Source organism: Erinaceus europaeus, chromosome 10 (assembly GCF_950295315.1).
Source record: "Erinaceus europaeus chromosome 10, mEriEur2.1, whole genome shotgun sequence".
Taxonomy (NCBI): domain Eukaryota; kingdom Metazoa; phylum Chordata; class Mammalia; order Eulipotyphla; family Erinaceidae; genus Erinaceus; species Erinaceus europaeus.
In genome coordinates this window covers 110,591,209-110,606,162 of record NC_080171.1, presented here as the reverse complement: position 1 = coordinate 110,606,162, position 14,954 = coordinate 110,591,209, and the positions used below count along the sequence as shown (strand labels likewise).

Sequence of the window (14,954 nt, the reverse complement as noted above, 5' to 3'; positions counted from 1 at the left end):
AGAATATCATCAGGTACTCTTTCTTTCAGCAGTCTCCTACACTGCGGCCCTAAAATGACTGCTTTTGGAGTCTCAAAATTCTTGCCAGCACATTTATCCAGTGGGTGCTCAAACGCTAATTAGATGGGGACCGCACACCATTGTGTTCACAGCTGCATTATCCACAATAGCCAAAGAGGGAAAGAAGCCTAAATGCCCATCAACAGATGACTGGATAAAGAAGTTATGGGATCTATATTCCATGGAACATTAGTCTGCTATCAAAAAAAGATGATAGTGTATCCTTTAGGAGAAAATGGATGGAACTGGAGGTGGTTATGCTTAGTGAGATGAGTAAAGATATTGAAGACAACGAACTACTGGACAGTTTCACTCATATATGGAACCTAGAGATCTGACCCACATGAACTTGGGGGAAAAAAACAGAAGCAAGCAAACTGTTTCTAAGACTTGTGAGAACTGCGGTGGTTGTTATCTTTGGGAGGTGTTAAGGTAGGGATACAGAGCTTCGGTGGTGGGTGTGGTGTGGTACTGAACACTGTAATTTTATGATCTTGTAACATACTATTAATCACCTGGGAAAAACTATTTTCATTTCTTTTTTTAACAAACAGCATGATCTTTATAAAGAATGCAGATTATTTAGATTCAGGGTCATTCCCATAAATGAGCTTTTTAATTGGAAAGTCTAGTTTCTGTCAGGATAAATATATGTGCCCTATCTCTATATCTAGGTTCTGTCGCTTTGTTATAAAGTGCACCACCCGAAATAGTACTAAGGAGTCCTATGAGCTAGGAAAGTTTCTCACTCATGTATTGGAGCTGGAGGGTTGACATCACAGGCCTGGCGTATCTGGACACAGTCCGAAGTGAAACATGTCGAAGTGGCCCTGGTTGTGTTGATTTGGTTGAGCCCAGCAGGTGCAGTAACAAATGGCATGGCAAGGAATTATTACAGGAAATCATTCCCTTCTTGTTATGTGAAATCTCCTTCCCTCTCTTTAGTGCTCCTGGACCATATCCTAATCTTTACCTTGGGATATAAACCCCCAATCTGTTCCAACAACACTAGAATTCAGCCACACAGATTCTCCATGCATATTTAAATTTAGTCTTTCCTCTTGCTAGTTTGTCTAATGACCACTTATTTATTCATTCAGCCTGGGAAGAACCCAGAGAGCTGGAGGAAATTTCCCTTGTTCCCTGAAAGCAATGGCCATTCAACAAGACCAGAAATATCTTTACCTTTTACCACACATAGGTGTTCTGTAGCTTAAGAGACTCTTAAAGCTTTGCCTCATGACTGGTGATATGCAAAGCCATGTGATTTTAACCAGAAAGGAAAGGAAAGAAGGGAGGGGAAGAGAAGGGGAAGGGGAAGGAGAAAAGGAAGGGGGGAAGGAGAGGTGCAGCCAGGAGGTATTGTAGTGGTTAGAGCTCTGGATTGTTTTTCCAGTCTGGAATGTTGTGCCTACTGGGGGATCCTACTACCGAAAGCACAAAAGCACAAATTTATAAAGAACAATCATAAATGACACAATAAAACAAATGGTGTGTGATATTTGCCACCTCAATAACCTTACCCTTTCAACGGAGTATGTAAAAGGGGGTTGGTTCAACAGAAGTTTTTAAAGGGAGGGAATAACCTTTCCCCCTTTGGAGGTAACAAAACAAATCGGCTTCATAAATAATGTGTGAAGTAAATAATTGGCAGAGTGGAAACAAGAGGGTCAAATCTTGTTAAACAAAGCAAAAGCTGCCAGGTTCATTCTGAGGACCTCAGAGGAGGGGCTCGTTCCTTGGGGACTCACTCTGCACAGTCCAGTCTGGACTCTGAGCCAGAGATCAGTCAGAGCCCGGGAGGCCAGTCAGCTCAGCCACTCTCCTGCCAGGAGAGATAACACAGCACCAAGCTTCCTCAATTGCCATTGTTCCTCCTACATGGTGCCAGGACTCAAAAACAAACAAACAAAGAAACAAAAAACACAGGAGTCAAATACATGGTAATGAAGACACCCTGCCCACTAAGCTACCTCTTTCACCCAATGTCACAATCCCTTATTCTCACCAAATGCCCTGACATATTTTTTCATACAGCCATTCAAGAAACATTTCTGGAGCATGGCTGAATTTTGTGGTCAACAAGCTAACAAGCACCACTCTACTTTCTCAGTAGGCAAGTTAAACAGGAAGCATAATCCATACTTGAAAAAACTTGGGTTTGAACTACGTGTTCCACTTACCTGTAGAACTTCTTCAAATAGCCAGACCTTCTACCTTCTGCAACCCACAATGACCCTGGGTCCATGCTCCCAGAGGGATAGAGAATGGGAAAGCTATCGGGGGAGGGGTGGGATATGGAGATTGGGTGGTGGGAATTGTGTGTTGTACCCCTCCTAACCTATGGTTTTGTTAATTAATCCTTTCTTAAATAAAAAAAAAACTGCAAAATATATATATATATATACAGAAATTATAACAAGCATGTATTTGCTTTACTATCATTGAGTTGTCCCACCTATAAATACAAACTTTTCACATTAACTTTTCATTTTTTTATGTCTAATGCTACCTGTAACACCTCATCATTTTGTATCGTATAAAACTATGAATTTAGGGACTGACAAAATACAAATGTAGAAGATCCATAATTTTAGCTTAGTGCTATAAATATATCTTTCTCTTCCTCATGACTTTCCCCCCCTCTAGATTGCTTTATTTTAATAATATAATACATCTAGCAAAATATATGTTAACCAATTGTGGCATCATGGTTTCTGGCCAGCTGCACACTATAAATAGTGAAGTTTGGAGGTATCCAAAGTCAACATACACAGGCTTTTGACTACATAGGGACCCCTGGGACCAGCCGTGTTAAACTCCATGTTGTTCAAGGGTCAACTATGTCCTAATAACAAGTTAACTCTTAGTGGGGCAGTAGTGTTAACTATGGGATGATGGTCTGGGCAGAACTCAGCTATGGCAACAGGTAAACTTCACATAGGTTTCATTAGATGGGGTGCCTGCAGGGGACAGGACAGAAATGCCTTCCTTTGTCATGGGCATCCTGAGGGCTTAGGACCCAAGTCTTTAGAGCTTGTGACTGACTAGAGGAGGCTGCGGTCTTCCTTTGTGGACAGACCTCTGGATCTTGGAACATAACTAGCATGACCTTCCCCTCCAGTCCACAACCTTTAGGACCCACCTGTGGATGTAGGTGGGAGAAATTAACATGTCCATTCTCACAACTTGGAATGTAGCATTTCTTCTTTTCCAAATCTTTTTATTATTGGATAGAGACAGAGAGCAATCGAGAGGGGAGGGGGAGACAGAGAGACACCTGCAGCCCTGCTTCACCAATCACGAAGCTTTCCTCCTGGAGGTGGGGGCCTAGAGCATGAACCCAGGTCCTTGTACACTGTAATGTGAGTGCTTAACCAGGTGCGCCACCATCTGGCCCTCTAGCATTTCTTCTAAGTACGGAACAGCCTCAAATATATGATATATATGTGTGTCTAGTCACTGGTAAAATTTGTTCTTTTCATGTCATATCACAGGTGTAGCAAAGACCTCAGGATTTTATTTTGTGCAGCAAGAGTTAACACCCATAATGGGACCCAGTACAAATAGCTGAATGGGACCACAGACTGGTTTGCAGGGGGGGTGGGGGGTCGGCAGGGGAATAAGTATCAATATTGTGGCTTCACTCCTGTGTTCACAGGTTCTTGTGACATAACAGCTGTTTGTCCTCTTCCAACATCTAAAGCTACTAGGGACTAGTGCTTTTATATTTTCAGGCAAATCTTCAAGTTTTCATTATTATCCAATAAAAGTAAGGCTTTTAGTTACTTGAAATAGCTTTCAGTATGGGTAATAGTAACATAATAAATGTCACATTTCTTTTCTCCAAAATACAATTTCTCTTGCTTAGGAAGGTACAGTGATCTGATATTAGCAGGCTGCATGTGTAGATTCCGTAAATATGTGCATTTATTGTGCAAATCGCATTTTTTCTTTTAACAAAGTTCATTAACTTGATTACGCCATAGGGATTTTTTTTTTTCTAAAATAGGCAAGCACAGAAACCTGAAGCTTGTAAGAATATTAGAGTGCTTACTAGAAAACTTTTGTGTTGGCTGTGCTGCTATTAACACATTTATTTAGAATAGCAGTTTGGGATTTAATCACAGGTTAAGTACTCTGCCCTAAGCTACAACATGCAATGCTCCAAATCAGGCCACAGAAATGGTGAGAAGACAATTTGTAGCTGACCTGAATTGAAACTGTTGGGTTCATTTGGTGACAAATGCTGGTGGGAGTCTGCTGTGTTCCAGCAAAGACCTCTCAGACTCACCAGAGAACCCTCCCCCCAGCAACACTGGTCAAAGCAATCCAGTGTTTAGTGACCAAATGTGCCCCTGGCATTCCTGGGACCAATAATCATTGACAAAGGTTTGTTTTCCAAGTTCCTTTCCCTCCAACCAGTGATGACCTCTTGCCCTCTTTAAAGGGAAGTATAAACATGCAAATCTAACAGCAGAGACATTTCACTTATGCAACAGGGAATAAACACAAAACTGGGGAATTCACTCCCACAAGGAAATAATCATATGGCTGTAAACTCAACTTGCAGTTCACGAGATCAGAATCTTAGGGTCCAGGAATGTGGAAGGCAGAGTCAGGTAGTGTTTTTTTTTTGTTTGTTTTTGTTTTTCCAGTTATGGGGGGAGGGGGGGCCAAGAAGCTTCTGATTCCACGTGGTCAGCTATGCAGGCAAGTTAGTCATTGTTCAAGCGGAATAGAACTCCCAATGTCTGCTAAAAGGGGGAAGCTTCTTGACCAGGCTGAGCTTTGGGGATGGAGTCTGTTCTGACTCTGCAGAGGGAAGATGGAGTCCTGAAGCAATTGGAAATAAATCCTAATGAATTCAGAAAGATCTTTGCACCTCCTTTTCCCCTTAAAAATAATTTTAGTTTGGGGGGGGGGGGGCTGGCATGATTGCAACTTTGTGCATCAATTTAAGAGAGGGGCCCATACACATATATTAAATCATCTGAGCTAAATGGATACACAGGCCCTCAGGCACCTCTTGAATAAGACCTTTCCTCCAGCAGCTCAGCAAGTACTTAAGTGGATGAAATGGGTCCACGCCTATAAAGGTGGGGTAAAGGTTAAGTTCCTAAAACAGTATCTGCAAGTAAATGAACTTGCAAAAACAATCCTAAACAAATTGTCTCCTGGACTTTGTGAGAAGGTTGGTAGCTCAGGGGAGGACAGGACAGAACTCTTTGGTAGAGGGTGTGATGACTTACACAAACCATTAAAGGTGTGAAATTACACACCTGAAATCTTACAATTTTGTAAAACACTATCTAATCACTAATAAAAAGGGAGAAAAATGTATCAAGAAATCAAGTCACTGAAAGAATGTTTCAAACACAGTCCTACTAGACTTGTTCAAAAGTAGCTGTTGACACTGCATCTGAAGGGCAAACAGCTAAACATTGTTTCTGTATTAAGAAGCCTTTTCCTAATCTGGTAAACTGTTGTATACTGTAGTACTCAGTCAAATGCTAAATATCTAAAATACAGGGGGAAAAATTAGCCATTTCTGAGAGACTGTTTCAACCAGGATTGCGTAACAAAAAGATATGAAGAGTGAAAAAGGAATATTCAGTTTATTATTATTATTGTATAGAGAGAAATTGAGAGGGGAGAGGGAGACAGAGACACTGGCAGCCTGGCTTCACCACTTATAGTTTTTCCCCCTGCAGGTAGGGACCACGGGCTTGTAACCCTGGTCCTTGTGCACTGTAATGTGTGTGCTCAACCTGGTGTGCCACAGCCTGGCCCCGGCTTTTCAGTTTCAAATGGTTTGATTATAATTCAATTTAGGTGGGCTGGGGAGGAGAGATACAACAGTGGCACACAGGTCTTGCAAATTAAGAGGTCACTGATTCAATCCCTGACACCACCAATATGCCAGAACTGAGCCCTGCTCTGGAAAGGGGTCGGGGGGAGAGAAGACAGGGAGAAGGAGGGGATGGGAATGAGTTTAGGGGCTGGGAGATAAACTAAAGTGGGTTCTGCCTCCCTGACTGCCTGGAGTTCAGCCAAAGGGACCTTCCCCATTTTCCAGTCTCACATCACAGCTCAACTGTTAAATGATCAGGTGTACCAAATTACAGAAAGATAACTTCCCTTATATGACCCTTGCTAGGAGGTCACTCGATTTAACCCTGAGTTCTCCTCATATGGGCGTACGTGATACTGGGGGGAATAGGATCTAGGGGGTTCCCAAACTTAACTCCAATCACATTAGCTTCCTTCCCACAGGGAAGATTTTCAGAGACACTCACTTCATTTCTTCATTTGGGCGCCTGTATCCAAGTGCAGCATTCTGCTCAATAGTCTCTAGGGGAACCAGAGAGCTCTGAAATTCAGGGAAAGCCCAGGCAGGCAAAATCTGGGTCTTGGTGGGTGAAGCTCAGCAGTGCCCTCTGGTGGCTCAATAGAAACACACACCCCCTGACTTCATCTAGGCCTGCCCAGGGCAGGCAGAGGGCAAAGGACAGAGGGTTCACAGCTTTCTAACAGCCCTGCATTCAGAGATCTGAATGCAGGTTAAAGAACCTGCAAGTTCTAGCTGATGCTGGGTCCCACGGTTACCTCTCAGGTCAAGTGTGTATTTGTTAGGAGTGGGGTGAGAGGAACAGGGAAGAATCAGGCCTGGAGCAACAGGAACTTCTGCTGGCTGGCAGAAAATGCCCATGCTTTACCCAGGTTATTATGAATGCTAGTCCCCTTCACCCAGATGGAAACTCAGAAGCCCCAACAGTCAGGTAACCCTGACTCTGCAGGTGACCCTAGTCTAGATGATGACTGAGCATCTCCTTGGGGCCTCAGTGCAAGCCCTGTACCCCTAAGACTCTGGAGAATGCCAGGCTCGAAGTCTAAAATGTCAGAAGGGCCGGGCGGTGTGTCAGCTGCTCAAAGTGCACAAGGACCCAGGTTTGAGCCCCCAGTCTCTACTTGTAAGGGGAAGCTTCACAAGTGGTGAAACAGTACTGCAAGTGTCTCTCTTTCTCTTTCCCTCTTTCTAATTCCCCCTTCCTTCTCAATTTCTCTCTGTCCAATCGAAAGGAAGGAAGGAAGGAAGGAAGGAAGGAAGGAAGGAAGGAAGAAAGGACAGATGGCTACTGCAGGGAGTAAGCATGACAAACCCCAGACATAAGCTCAGTGGCAAAAACAAGCAAACAAATAAATAAACAATAAAATATATAAAATGTCAGGAATTCTGGACCATCTGCAATGGCACCTGAAGGGAATCTGTCACCCTTAAGGTCTTAATAAATTAAAGCAACAGAACTTAACTCCAACTCCAGCCCGTCACGGTGTATCTACAGTCAAAGAAACTCGCTATTGGGGATGAAACCAGACTTTCCATGGGGGGGGGGGGCGCCTCACCCAGTTCCCTCAGCCCTGGATTTCTTCAAAACCTGCAGAGAGTCAAATGAATGTTGTTTCACTTTATTGGATACACGAGGTGTGGGGATTACAGTTGACACTGTGAGAATGGCAGGTGAGAGGCATCCTGGTAGGTGGGGTGCAGGAGGCAGAATGCTCCGTGGCCTTTCTCCAACAGGACCTCTGAAATGAATGGACCTTGTTTACGTGTGGGAATGAACACCAGCAAACAAAAATACAATCAGATGACATCCCAGGGTGGGGAATGTAAACACTTAAATTACCAAGTCATTATTTTAAGATCAAAAATACATCAATGAAAATGGCATACCAAAAAAAAAAAAAACCATATAAATTACATTTAAGGTCTGTACATGTTTCTTCAAAAAAAAAAAGGGGGGGACAAAAACAAAAACAACAGTGTGCTGTGTACAATACTGCTTCCTTTGTAACATTCCAAAGCCAAGAAACACTTCCCCTTGATGCCAAAAAAGCAGGCAAAAAAAAAAAAGACACATGCAGTGTGATTAAGATAATTTCTTCACAAAAGTACAAAATCATGTCGGTTTCTACTAAGGCACATTTGAATCCAGGAGCTTCCATTGAAAAAGCCATTTTATTTCAGACCCTGGCAAAGGGGCAGGCAGTGATGTCCTGGTCCCACATATCTCTGGTGGCTGAGAGAGGAATGTCACTGGCGAGTGGGAGGGTAGGCAGGAGGCACAGAGAGAACAGCCTCCTCTATCCTCAGCGAGCAGGACAGTCACGGGAGAGTCTGAGGTTCCACTTTCCTGCCATTTGCAGGACTACGTCCCGCACACACACACACACACACACCCCGCCCAAGATTTGTCAAACTGGATCCGTAGGAAACACGGAGGGAAGATGTCACTTATTTCCCTCCAGAGCACAGACAGTGTCGACCATCAATCCACCTCCTGGGATGTGTGTCCGTCCCATCTATAGGTGCCAGCTTACCCCTAACTGGTGAGACCCCAGAGACTAACGAAATAATCCCCCAACTACACAGGAGCCTCAGTGGCAGCTCTGTGCACAACAAGACAACAGAGGAGCAGGATTTGTCTAAGGAGAGACTGCAGCCCAGTCACCAGTACGTTTTCAAAGGTGGGTTCGCTTCTCAAAGGTGGCTGAGGTCTCCCAGAGCACCCTGGCACAGAGCCCCTCAGGCTTCCAGCTGGACCTCCGCCTCATCCATCTGCAGAGTGTCGTTATCTCCCAGCAGCTCAGTCTCGGGGACGGAGCCGTCCTCCTCCTCCTCTGCTTCTCGCACAGGATTCTGTGCCACCTCTTCAGGGACATTCTGTGTGTCCTCAGTGCCCTCCGACAGAAGGGCCGCCCTGTCCGCCACTGAGGTGTTAGAGGGTGCAGTGGTGACATAGCCTGTGCTGGTGGACCCGCTGCCACTGTGATGGGAGCCGGGCTTGGGGACAATCTGGGCAGGCACCTGCTGAGGGGCCATCTGCATGGGGATCTGGACCGGATAGAAGTTGGGCAGGTAGGCCCCATAGGCTGGCACCGGCTGGTACCCGTTGACGGGAATATAAAGCTGGGGTGGGGGCACCATGGGTCTGATCTGACCCTTCATGGGGATAAACTGGGGCTGTGGGAAGGGCTGGGCCTTCTGCTTGGGGGCCCCGTAGCGGGCGTTGCTCACGTTACTCACGGGGCTGGTGCTCAGGGAGCTGGTCTGTGTGGTGTTGCTGGCTCCAGAGGTCTGCGCCGAGCTGTTGTAGGTGGACAGGTTGCCCCAAGCCCGGAGCCGGCTGTGGATGTCCTTGAAGCGGGGCCGCCGGCTAGGGAACTCATTCCAGCACTCAATCATCAGGGTGTACACCCAGGCCGGACAGTCGTCAGGGCACGGCAACACCTGGCGGCTTCGGACCATCTCCACCACGTCCTGGTTGGAGTGCCCGCAGTAGGGCTGCAGGCCATAGCTGAAGACCTCCCACAGGACCACACCATAAGACCAGATGTCTGAGTCCACAGAGAACTTGCCATACATGATGGCCTCGGGGGACATCCAGCGGACAGGCAGCAGTGCACTCCCCATCAGCTTGTAGTAATCAGCCGAGTAGACTTCCCGGAATAGCCCCAGGTCTGAGATCTTCACGTTCAACTTGTCGAAGACCAGGATGTTGCGGGTAGCCAGGTCCTTGTGGACGACGTGGTGGCTGGACAGGTACTCCATACCCGAGGCTATCTGTGCCACTACGTGGACGAAGTCAGGGGGCTCCAGGGCAGACTTCACCGTGCGGTCATCGTCTGTGCTGCCCACGTCCGAGTGCGGCGAGCGCATGACCAAGAACTCGTGAAGGTCCCCGTGCGAGCAGTAGCTGAAGATCATGCTGAGAGGCTGGTCCTTGGTCACCACGCCCAGCAGGCAGACAATGTTGGGGTGCTGGAGCCGGGCCCTTAGCATGGCCTCATGCCGGAACTCCTCCCGCAACGGCCCCTCAGCTTTGTCCTTGAGCGTTTTGATGGCCACGGCCTGGGTCTGCTCCCCTGGTCCTGGGCCGAACAAGTGGCCTTTGTATACTTTGCCAAACCGATCCTCTCCCAGCTCCTCCATGAACCTCACAGTAGACAAGCTAATCTCCTTCAATTTAGCCTGTGGAAAAGAAAAACTTGGTGAGATCTCTCTGCCATGGCTGTAACAGGAGAAGCAGGACAGCTAGGTGGAATGGGGGTGGAGATAGTGGGAGTAGTCCTATGGGCAGGATCTTCAGAGAACCCACTTACCCAGCATGCCCTGCGCACTGTTCTCAGGTCTTACACTTGCTGATGCCACAAGACTACCAGAAAGGGTCAATAGGTCCCACCAAAAGGTAAATTATAACCTATCCTCTACATATAGCCAAGATACCACAGCAGAATGAGTGAATGCATGCACCTACATGGTTATGTGTGACTTCACCTATTCATAAACACGAATCCCCAAGCCCAGTCAAGTACCAGCTATCTATCTCCCTGAGCATCTGTGTGCCCTTGTCTGTGAGCTCTCCTGCCATTCCCTGAGATGAGCCCATCAACTAATCAGGTCCAGATACCACTGACTCATCTGAGCAAGGCCCTGTGTCTTGTTTCTCAGAACACTGAGGTATTCTTCCCAGAACTACAGTCATTGTTAAGAGCCTATCCAGCATCTGCAGAGATGTTCTAAAATGGATTTGTCTCCTCTTGATTAGACACTCTTTTGTGAGAACCCAGACTTGTGTCTTCCTCACCAGACAGCCATCTTCCTGATTAAACACTCCATGACTACTATGAGTCCATTTTCACTGGGCCATCTTGAAGTATTCGTTCAGAAACTGAAAGGAAAGGACCCTCCTGCCCCTGCCCCCACCATACACACACACACACACACACACACACACACACACACACACACACACCCAAAAATGCAGTTAATGAAAATATCTCTTTCGCATAAACTGGGTAGGCCTTGGCAGAGTTCCTCCAACTTCTGCTGGTGGTGCAGTCTGCCATTCCAGTAAGTCTTAGGGCAGGAGGCCTTATCGTGGTAGGCTGATCTCCTATTCACACTGCAAGGCCACTGTTATATCCTCTCCTAAAAAATAAAGTCAAACCAGTCCCTACTCAAACAGATCTGAAATTAGGTCCCAGCCTCTAAAAGATGCCACATGACACTTCAAACAGTGGGGATAACTGGTGTCTTGTCTGTCTTGTGTCCTGTGAGGACAACTGAAGCATCACAAGGCCCAGACCCACAGGGGTGAAGCCCGTCACTACAGGAGGACTATGAACGTGCCAACCATCTATCTCGCAGGACACATACATTCTAAGGCTTTGCGGTGGAGAAACGGAGAAGTCGGGTGGAGGCACATCCTGTAGAGCACACATGTTACTACGTACAAAGACATGGGCTCAAGGCCCTGGTCCCCACTTGCAGGGGAAGAAAACGTCATGAGTGGTGAAGCAGGGCTGCAGGTGTCTCTTCTGTCTTCCCTCCCTCCCTCCCTCCCTCCGTCTCCCTTTTCAGTTTCTCTTTTCTATCGAATCAACCACTCAGTAAATGGCACGTCCACATGAAGGCTCTGGCGTCCCAGTTAAGCAGTCCCCACATGAGCAAGCCCGGAAAAGTGGCAGACAGACAGACACATGGGCACAGAGACCTGCTTGTGCTGATTAATGAGAGGCATCTCCACGTCCTGGCTGGGGGATGCCATCAGCTGCCGGCGCTGGGGTGTGGACACCGATGCCTTCTGCTTATTTCGGCACATGCAGACCAAGAAGAAAAGGCATGCAATGACCAGGGGAATGGCGATGCTTGGAACCAAGATGTACAGAATCCCCATCTTGCTACTGTCTTGAGGACCTGCAAATAGTAAGACTTTCATAAGTTATCTGATAAAATCCCCCTTTACAACTCACAATTTTTTTTTAATCAGTCTACACTCACACTCATTACAATTGCTTACACACAATTGGAAGATCTGTTATGTTGCACAAAGGGGGGGATAATTGTGTACTAGACCTTATTTAAAAAGGGAGATGTGGTTCTCTCAAATGCAAATCTGGCTCTATGCGTATGGGACAGATACAGTTTCCACCATGGAAGTAAATAGAATACAAAACATGACCATGAACTCTAAGGAGTTGACTAGTCACAATCTCTACGGCGATTCTTTCCTAATGCTCAGACACCTCTGATGATGTGTTCTGTGTCCCATGTCTGACTCTACAGATTTGGTGAAATATGTCTAATACGCTTTTTCTCTCAGTCCTGAGGATTCAATTCTTCCCAACATTTGAGTATTTTCCATAGTTGCACACTGAACCTTCTTTCAGTGTGACCATTAAAAATGCATCCGGGGAGTCAGGCGTTAGCACAATGGATTAAACGCAGGTGGCGCAAAGCTCAGGGACCAGCATAAGGATCCTGGTTCGAGCTCCCTGGCTCCCCACCTGCAGGGGAGTCATTTCATAGGCGGTGAAACAGGTCTGTAGGTGTCTGTCTTTCTCTCTTCCTCTCTGTCTTCCCCTCCTCTCTCCATTTCTCTCTGTCCTATTAAAAAAGAAAAAAAAATGCATCCGAATGAAAAGAGACGCAGTTGAGTTTGACCGGATACAGCGTGGAGAGAAGGAGCATAGGAGTTCCTGGGCAGCAACAGTACAGGGGCCTGGTGTTGGTACACTCGGCTGGGCACATGTTGCCATGCATAAGGAACCAGCCTCTGGTTCCTACCTGAAAGGGGTAAGTGGTGGTGCAGGTGTCTCTTTTTCTCTCTTTCTATCTCCTGCTCCTCTCTTATTTTCTCCTTATCCTATCAAATAAAAAGAAATGCAAGGATCCCAGTTTGAGCCCTGGCTCCCCACCTGCAGGGGGGGTCACTTCACAAGCGGTGAAGCAGGTCTTCAGGTGTCTACCATTCTCTCCCCCTCTCTGTCTTCCCCTCCTCTCTCCATTTCTCTCTGTCCTATCCAACAACAACAACAGCAACAACAACAATAATGATAATAACAACAAGGGCAACAAAATGGGGAAAATGGCCTCCAGGAGCAGTGCAGGCACCAAGCCCCAGCAATAACCATGGAGGCAAAAAAAAAGAAAAAGAGGGGGGTGAGAGATAAGCCAAAAAGAGGTTGATTATCTCACTCACAGGTGGAATTGAAGAAGCATGGGAAACCATGATGTAAAACTTGAGGCTGGGTGTGGTGTATTGTACCAAACAAAAGACTTTGAGAAGGGAAGGCAGGGGGCTGCAGATGGTGGGTGGGGAGGCTTGGGGTCCTGGTGCACATGGAGGAGAAGGGCCTGAGCTGGGAGTGAATGTTTTGCGGACACTTAAGTGTGGAAAGATGAGTAATCTGACCTATGTGTCAACAAATGTACTGTCAGCCATTACTCCCCCCCCACACACACACACACAATCAAATTGCATTTTTAAAAAAGGACTTGTGTAGTGCATGAACTGTGGAGTTGGGCAGGGGTAGATAGCATAATGGTTATGCAAAGAGACTCTCATGCCTGAGGCCCTGAAGTCCCAGGTTCAACCCTCTGTACCACCATAAGCCACAGCTAAGCAGTAGCTCTGGTCAAAGAAAAAAAAAAAAAAAGTCATGAACTATGGAGTTAAAGGGAATGTGGACTCACACTTCAGCGAAGTCATGAGCACCAGTTTCCACTCCCATCAATGTCAGGTTATAGGCCCATCCGTACTCTGTGCCCCTGGGAGGCTCTCAGGCAAAGGCCTCGCTTCACACATTCATCTTTCTCATCATCTCAGAGGAATTTTCCACCAACCCTCTTTCTGCCTCTAGGTCCTAAAATAAGATTCCCAAGGCACCGGAGCCTTGAGTATCCAGGCAGACCGAATCTGACAAAAACATAACTGACTGAAATACAGAGCTGAGTGTCTGTAAAGTTTGCAGACATGAACAACACGCACCTCCCTATTTTTATTTTTAAATGTGGCCAGCATTTTTTACATCTTTATTTGTTTTCCCTTTTGTTGCCCTTATTTATTGTTGTTGTTGTTGTTACTAATGTCATCTTTATTAGATAGGACAGAGAAAAATGGAGAGAGGAGGGGAAGACAGAGAGGGGGAGAGAAAGACAGACACCTATAGACCCGCTTTACTACCTGTGAAGCGACTCCCCTGAAGGTGGGGAGCCAGGGGCTCCAACTGGGGTCCTTACGCCGGTCCTTGTGCCTCGCGCCACCTGTGCTTAACCCGCTGCTGCACGACCGCCCGACTCCTGCACCTCCCTATTCTTTTTTTATTTTTTATTTTTTAAAGACTTTATTTATTTATTAATGAGAAAGATAGGAAGAGAGAGAGAAAGAACCAGACACCACTCTGGTACATGTGCTGCCAGGGACTGAACTCAGGACTTCATGCTTGAGAGTCTAGTTCCTTAGCTACTATGCCACCTCCCGGACCACCTATTTTTTTTTTTTAAAATATTTATTTCCTTTTTGTTGCCCTTGTGTTTATTGTTGTTGTAGTTATTATTGTTGTTGACATCGTCATTGTTGGATAGGACAGAGAGAAATGGAGAGAGGAGGGGAAGACAGAGAGGGGGAGAGAAAGACAGACACCTGCAGACCTGCTTCACCGCCTGTGAAGTGACTCCCCTGCAGGTGGGGAGCCAGGGGCTTGAACCAGGATCCTCAGGTCAGTCCTTGCGCTTTGAATGCCACGTGCACTAAACCGCTGTGCTACCGCCCCTATTCTTAATTGAAGAGATTTCATTCCTATTTTTCACTTGACTCTGCTGAGCCCATGTGTATGAGTTAAGCAGAGTGTGCATCCAGAGGAAGGGAGATGGGTGTCCCCAGTCACCGACACTGAGTGGAGGAGATGGCAGTAATCACAATGCGGAGCGCTGCTGATAATATTGGGAAATATGAAGTGAGCAGGCTAGCAGAAAAACAAGATGGCTTCCTGAAAGATCTCAGGACCAGACGTGGGAAGAGAAGCCTAAAGTGAAAACAAATGTA

General features: G+C 46.4%; 1 protein-coding gene across 2 annotated transcripts in view; it reads right to left on the bottom strand.

Annotated features, from left to right (window-relative positions):
* Nucleotides 1-7,509: 7,509 nt before the first annotated feature.
* ROR2 (receptor tyrosine kinase like orphan receptor 2) overlaps nt 7,510-14,954 on the bottom strand; it is a 231,687-nt gene continuing 224,242 nt past the window's right edge. The window contains exons 8-9 of one of the 2 annotated variants that reach the window (XM_060200508.1): nt 11,622-11,824; nt 7,510-10,096 (exon numbers count right to left, since the gene is read on the bottom strand). In XM_060200508.1, the coding sequence (XP_060056491.1) occupies nt 8,651-10,096; nt 11,622-11,824 (1,649 nt within the window). In that variant the 3' untranslated portion in view covers nt 7,510-8,650. The remainder of the gene's footprint in view (nt 10,097-11,621; nt 11,825-14,954) is intronic. The other variant, XR_009552137.1, reaches the window with a different exon arrangement.